Below are 6,776 nucleotides of genomic sequence, written 5' to 3'. Positions count from 1 at the left end.
ATCAGTCCTGAAGGCAGATCATTCATTTTTTAAATATACGAGGCACTTTAAACTCAAAATCTCATCAGAGTTGACCTTCTCTCTGCTGGGGATTGTAGTGCGCTGAACTGCCAGGGTATATTTCAGTCTAAAAGAAATTCTCATGTCAGTCAAGATACTCCTTTACAAGTAAGCACCGGTGGTTGGAAAGCCCCTTAAGATTCTCTTGGAAAAAATGCAATGCAAAATATAAACAACTTAGCATAGTGTTTCTGTTGTTATGCAACGTTAAGAGTATTCTTCTTGGAGTTATTTGATTTTTCTATTTTATTTTTCTACCTGGAGTAACCTAAGGATCATGCTGTATTTTCTCACTTTTTTCTCCTACACTGCTGCAGCAGAAATCCATATATACACACACTCCCACTCACACAATCAGTCAGTATTCCACACCCACACAGCACCAGCAGCGATATGCTGCATAGTATTCAGTGCCTGGGGAAGAACTGGTGTTACGGTAGGAAGGACACAGGTTGGAGAGGAGTGAAAGGGGGGAGATAGGGGCAGATGATTCATCCGTGTCTCCAGGCACCAGACATTTCTGCCGCTCCCCCTTGTCCCTCTATCGTTTCTGCGTCACAGCCTCAGCTGCAAAGTAATTCTGCTCACACCAGAAGAGATCTTTAGAAATGTCATGATCCTTGGTAAGTCTGTTTCCATTTTGTCCTGAATGTGTCTGCTCTGCTCCTGGGATTTCTGTGGCTCTGCTCGCCGCTCATTACCATCTCAGTAATTACTGACTTTCTTCTCTGACTTCTACAGCACATCTGTTTTCCTTTCTTATTTTTTCTCACTTCTCTCCAGAATACATAGATCTAACCCCTGGGCTAGTATCTCCCTGGCAGGACCCTAGAAACCACATCTCAGATAAGAATTCAGTTGCCAAATTCTCGCCTGATATAATTACACTCTGAAAATCCAGAATTCCCTTGGTCGGGAGTGGGGTGGGGAGGCAGGGTCAGGGGAGGGAAGATGACTTTCTAGGCCCTGATGTTGTTCAATAGTCAAATCCAGCATTAAAGTCTTTTGTATTATACCACTAATAATCACACTGGAAGCAATTGATGGTTTCCAATTTAACGTTTACTAATTAACAGGCCAATACAGTAAAGCGCGGCCGCGGTTGCCCGTTTTTAACCCGCTTTGGACGCATGTTTTGAGCGCGTAAGATGGACCCGCGATTCAGTATCGGCTTTTATGCGTCCTTAGCGCTTGCCGAAAAAGACACGTATCCATTTCCGCCCGCTGCATGTATATGATATGTTAATGATCGGATTAGCTATTCCCCCCGATACAGTAACATGCACCCAATTTATCGCCTTTTTAACCAGCTTTTTTATCGCGTCTTTAACCTCAATATTTACCGCCTACCCTGACCCTGGCGTTAGTGTAGAGTTCAGTCAGCTTCGAACCAGACAGCGTCATGGACAGCATGCATATATTGGCTCTGGCGATCTTTTTCATTTGGTTGAGAAGCAGAATGAGAAATGCTCAAAATGCTTGGCAAGCTAATTCTACAAGGCATATTGGAGAGGCCAACAGGGGAGCCCAGCAGCAAGGAGAACCCAGCCAACCAGAGAACCCAGCAGCAAGACCGGAGGACCCTGCAGCAAGACCGGAGGAGGTATGTGTTCAACTGTACTATCTATCTCTGGGTGTCTCTGAGGCTCCGGACATGGACACCTCTATGGACGCAGGACAGATGGGAGCCGCGCCAGGCCTTCCTCTGGCATCTGCTAGGCATCCTGAGGCTCCAGGGCCCCAGCGGAGACATGGACACCTCTACGGATGCCTTCCGGCATCTGCTAGGTGTCCTGAGGCTCTGGGGGTCCAGTGGAGACATGGACGCCTCTTCCGGTGTCTGCTAGGCGTCTTGAGGCTCCGGGGGTCCAGCAGAGACATGGACGCCTCTTCCGGCGTCTGCTAGGCGTCTTGAGGCTCGGGAGAGGTCCAGCGGACGCCTATATGGACGCCTATACGGATGCCTTCCTCCTGCATCTAGAATTCGGCATCCTTGAGGCTGCTGATTGTAGTAAATGCTTAAATAAGAATGTATAGCTCTTTTATGAGTAGTAAAAACATAGCTCATTTAAGAATACAAACGTCCATGGCCTGCGGCGGAGGGGCAGCAGCCTTGAGTGCCTGAAAAGATCATAGCAGTAGGGACATGGCGGAACCAAAGGGACACCAAATTCTAGGCTTCAGCCTTGAGTGCCTGAAAAGTTTGTAGCGGTAGGGACATGGTGGAACCAAAGGGATGCCTAATTCTAGGCTTCAGCCTTGAGCACCTGAAATGTTCAGCAGTAGGGACATGGCGGAACCAAAGGCATCAGCCTTGAGTGCCGAGAAAAGTCGGTAGCAGAGGACGGTGGCGAGAAAAAGGTGAGAACGTCCATGTTCGCCGGCCATGCAACCTTCCAATGTCCATGGCCTGCGGCAGAGGGGCAGCAGCCTTGAGCATCTGAAAAGTTCGTAGGGACATGGCGGAACCAAAGGGACGCCTAATTCTAGGCTTCAGCATTGAGCTCCTGAAAAGTTCAGCCGTAGGGACATGGCGGAACCAAAGGGATGCCTAATTCTAGGCTTCAGCCTTGAGTGCCTGAAAAGTTCAGCAGTAGGGACATGGGGAACCAAAGGGACGCCTAATTGTAGGCTTCAGCCTTGAGTGCCTGAAAAGTTTGTAGCGGTAGGGACATGGTGGAACCAAAGGGATGCCTAATTCTAGGCTTCAGCCTTGAGCACCTGAAATGTTCAGCAGTAGGGACATGGCGGAACCAAAGGCATCAGCCTTGAGTGCCGAGAAAAGTCGGTAGCAGAGGACGGTGGCGAGAAAAAGGTGAGAACGTCCATGTTCGCCGGCCATGCAACCTTCCAATGTCCATGGCCTGCGGCAGAGGGGCAGCAGCCTTGAGCATCTGAAAAGTTCGTAGGGACATGGCGGAACCAAAGGGACGCCTAATTCTAGGCTTCAGCATTGAGCTCCTGAAAAGTTCAGCCGTAGGGACATGGCGGAACCAAAGGGATGCCTAATTCTAGGCTTCAGCCTTGAGTGCCTGAAAAGTTCAGCAGTAGGGACATGGGGAACCAAAGGGACGCCTAATTGTAGGCTTCAGCCTTGAGTGCCTGAAAAGTTTGTAGCGGTAGGGACATGGTGGAACCAAAGGGATGCCTAATTCTAGGCTTCAGCCTTGAGCACCTGAAATGTTCAGCAGTAGGGACATGGCGGAACCAAAGGCATCAGCCTTGAGTGCCGAGAAAAGTCGGTAGCAGAGGACGGTGGCGAGAAAAAGGTGAGAACGTCCATGTTCGCCGGCCATGCAACCTTCCAATGTCCATGGCCTGCGGCAGAGGGGCAGCAGCCTTGAGCATCTGAAAAGTTCGTAGGGACATGGCGGAACCAAAGGGACGCCTAATTCTAGGCTTCAGCATTGAGCTCCTGAAAAGTTCAGCCGTAGGGACATGGCGGAACCAAAGGGATGCCTAATTCTAGGCTTCAGCCTTGAGTGCCTGAAAAGTTCAGCAGTAGGGACATGGGGAACCAAAGGGACGCCTAATTGTAGGCTTCAACCTTGAGCGCTTGGACAGTTTGTTGCAGTACGGACATGGCGGAACCAAAGGGACGCCTCAACGGACGCCGGGAGCAGGTGGCAGGGTGCTAGCACATGTAACGCCACACCCGGATAGCCATTTTCTTAATGATATCCAAGATGCCGAGAGGGAGGATGCCCAACATTTGCGCCGGGGATGTGAGGCTGCTGGCATCCCTAATTGTGGAGGACGAAGGGCACCTATACTTTAGCCCTGGGTGCCCGCGGGACCAGGACAGGGCCAACGAGGCCTGGCGAGCGCTCAGGGCCCAATTCAACACCCAGGCTTCCTACCCGAGGGAGGTAAGTTCGTAGGCCTCTGTTTCTTGTTATCTTCTAACACGCATGAAAAAAAACAAGTAAAATAACATTCAATATATTTTGGTCGTTGTTTTGTATTGCTGTGGGTTACAATAGGAAAACTGACACTTATTTGTTTGAACAAGGGAAATTACATTTATTTGGGTGGTTGTTTTGGTTGCTGTGTGCGACATTAGGACAACTGGCACTTGACTTGTTTGAAGTAAATTATTGAGTATTTGGGTAGTTGATTTGTATTGCTGTGGGTGACAAAAGGAAAACAGACACTTCACTTGTTGGACTTGTTTGTTTTCAATTTTTTTTTTTGCCTCAAAAGCAAAGTAAACATTTTAGTTCAACTTGTGTTTCCTATTTCTTTTGTATTACTGCCAGGTTGAGGCATTGAAGAAGCGGGCAAGGCGGATCTGGAGGGAGGAGCCGGATTACCTGAGGGCCCTGTGGACCCACCGCAGAGCGGAAGGTATGTGCTGTTAGCAAATGTCATGGTCGACCTGCAAGCGTCAAGGTCTTCTTTACAAATGCCATGAAGACATTTCACATTTGTACCATTTTTTATCCTTGCATGCGCAGCTCTAACAATTTTTCTATTTCTGTTTTCAGAGAGCACCATGGACAAGAGTTCCAGCCATGAAGAATACGCTCCTCCAGGGGAACATCATGGTGAGCCTTTAATAGCATCGGCATACTTAAAGTATGTGGATGTTTAATGCCATTTGGCACGACTATGAAATGTGCATATACTCTCTGTAACGCTAGAGGTTATGTTCCTGTTTAAAATGCTGCAAAGTTCTCCCTCCTGTTGTGGATGTTTGCATGTGCAACAGCAGTAACGCTTTAACTTTTTCTCTTTTCAGACACATTGGCAGAGGGTGAAATGGAGGAGGAGGAAGCGGCGACACCGAGCATGTCCCCTGAGCCCGCTGCTGTGCCCACCCCCATGATTGAGCCCCCCTCTGATTGAGCCCCCCCAATAATAGATCCACCCTGCATCGATGAGCCCCTCCCCCTGTTATTATTCCGCCACGACTCTCTCCTGCCCCACCTGCCATGGGAGTCGAGGAGGACATTTATTTAATTTATTTATTTAAAAACTTTTCTATACCGTCGTTTAGTAGTGCACCATCACAACGGTTTACATTTAGGCACGATGTAGGTTTGATAGTTTTCTAAGTTATCCAAGCGGTGCCAATATTTTACGGTTACATTGATCAATAATATACTCTAGTTGAAAAGTGGGTTGGAAATGCTATTTCCGATTGCCGTTCTAATCGTATATGTGCATACTGTTAATAAATTAATATTTAATTATGAGTAAAATAACAAAATTAAAATAAAAAGACAAATAACTCTGCTTTTATAGGTGACTTTCAGCTGAATGTATTTGTTGTTTCTTCTGCGACCTTACTGTGGAATGCTTTTTTGAAGAGCCAAGTTTTTAAGCTTTTTTTGAAGAGTTTTAAATCTTTCATTAGTCTTAGCTCAAGTGGTAATGTGTTCCATAATAATGGTCCTGCCAATGATAGTGCTCTCTCTCTGACCTGGGTCAACTTTGCAGTTTTTACTGAGGGTATGGTTAGTAGTGCTTTATTGGCAGACCTGAGATTCCTTTGAGGAACATGTACTCGAAGTGCGGTGTTTAGCCAGTTGGCATTTTCGTCATTTATTAGTTTATGAATTGTGCATAGTGTTTTGAATTGCACTCTTTGTTCTATTGGGAGCCAGTGTAAATCTGCCAGTGTCTGGGTGATATGATCTCTTCTGCCCTGACTCTCCTGGGCTTCCAGGGGCGGGTCAACAGCCGGAGGGTGGCACAGCAGCCGGGGAAGGGTCCTCAGCCCTTGAGGGGCGCCTGGACGCTATGCTGCTGCTCCTCCTGGCCCAGATGACCCGTGGCTTGGCAGTCCAGGAGGGAATGGCAGTGCAGATGGTGACTATCCTGCAAGATCTGCGCCGTGGCCAGCAGGAGATAATTGAGCTCCTGCGCACAATCAGGCCTATCCTGTAAAGTGCGGCCGCGTTTACCCTGCTCCTAAGCCGCTTTTAACTCACGTTCCGGCCGCGTTAGCCCTTCCTGCGATCCCGAATCCCATTTAACCTACTCCTACTGCGTCCTAAATTCCCCGGGTAACCCCTTCCGCCCGCGGCATGTATATTGCATGCAAACGAGCGAATTAGCTTGATATTGCATGCAAACGAGCCAATTAGCTATTCCCCTAGCATCCCGTAACCCGCGCCCCGACTAACGCTACCTTTCCCTGCCGTTTTCTCACGCGTTTAACCTGCAAACTTACCGCCTACCCTGACCCAGGCGGTAGAGGCATGGGTAAGGGTAGGTGGCAAGCTTTCCCCCAGCCCCCGCTCACCTGCCCCGGCCGCGATCATGGGTGCCGGTCTCCGTGGCAGCCCCAGTCCTCTCCCCTCCTCCCGAAGCCAAAAAAAAAAAAAGCTTTTTTTTTTTTTTGGCTTCGGGAGGAGGGGAGAGGACTGGGGCTGCCACGGAGACCGCTTTCCCCCGTGCAAGTAAGTTGTTTCGCCGCTTGTCTCTTCTCCCCCCTCCCGGAGCAGGGCGCGAAAAGCTGCCTTGCTCCGGGAGGGGGGGGGGGGGGAGAGATGACAGCGGCGAATCCAAAAAATAAGCGAAAAAAACTTAAAAGCTAAAAGTAAGTTGCTTCGCCACTGTCATCTTTTCTCCCCCCCTCCCGGAGCAGGGCGGGAAAAGCAGCCTTGCTCCGGGAGGGGGGGGGGAGAGATGACAGCGGCGAATCCAAAAATAAGCGAAAAAATCTTAAAAGCTAAAAGTAAGTTGCTTCGCCACCGTCATCTCTTCTC

General features: G+C 49.0%; 1 protein-coding gene across 2 annotated transcripts; it reads left to right on the top strand.

The window, feature by feature from the left end:
• Positions 1 to 512: 512 nt before the first annotated feature.
• On the top strand, positions 513 to 5,304 carry LOC115089513 (protein phosphatase 1E-like). Of its 2 annotated transcripts, none has more exons than XR_003856132.1 (4): positions 513 to 683; positions 4,320 to 4,407; positions 4,548 to 4,607; positions 4,802 to 5,304. XR_003856132.1 is itself a non-coding variant. In XM_029597585.1 (4 exons), exons 1-4 carry the CDS (start codon positions 1,463 to 1,465, stop codon positions 4,906 to 4,908), a joined length of 456 nt encoding a protein of 151 aa, XP_029453445.1. In that variant the 5' UTR covers positions 1,211 to 1,462; the 3' UTR covers positions 4,909 to 5,304. The 2 variants fall into 2 exon arrangements, 1 of the variants encoding a protein (XP_029453445.1); XM_029597585.1 differs by lacking the exon at positions 513 to 683 and adding an exon at positions 1,211 to 1,663.
• Positions 5,305 to 6,776: the final 1,472 nt, after the last annotated feature.

The sequence above is a fragment of the Rhinatrema bivittatum genome, chromosome 4 (assembly GCF_901001135.1).
Source record: "Rhinatrema bivittatum chromosome 4, aRhiBiv1.1, whole genome shotgun sequence".
NCBI classification, from domain to species: Eukaryota; Metazoa; Chordata; class Amphibia; order Gymnophiona; family Rhinatrematidae; genus Rhinatrema; species Rhinatrema bivittatum.
Note: the sequence above shows the minus strand (reverse complement) of the source record. Positions and strands in the feature narration are given on the sequence as shown.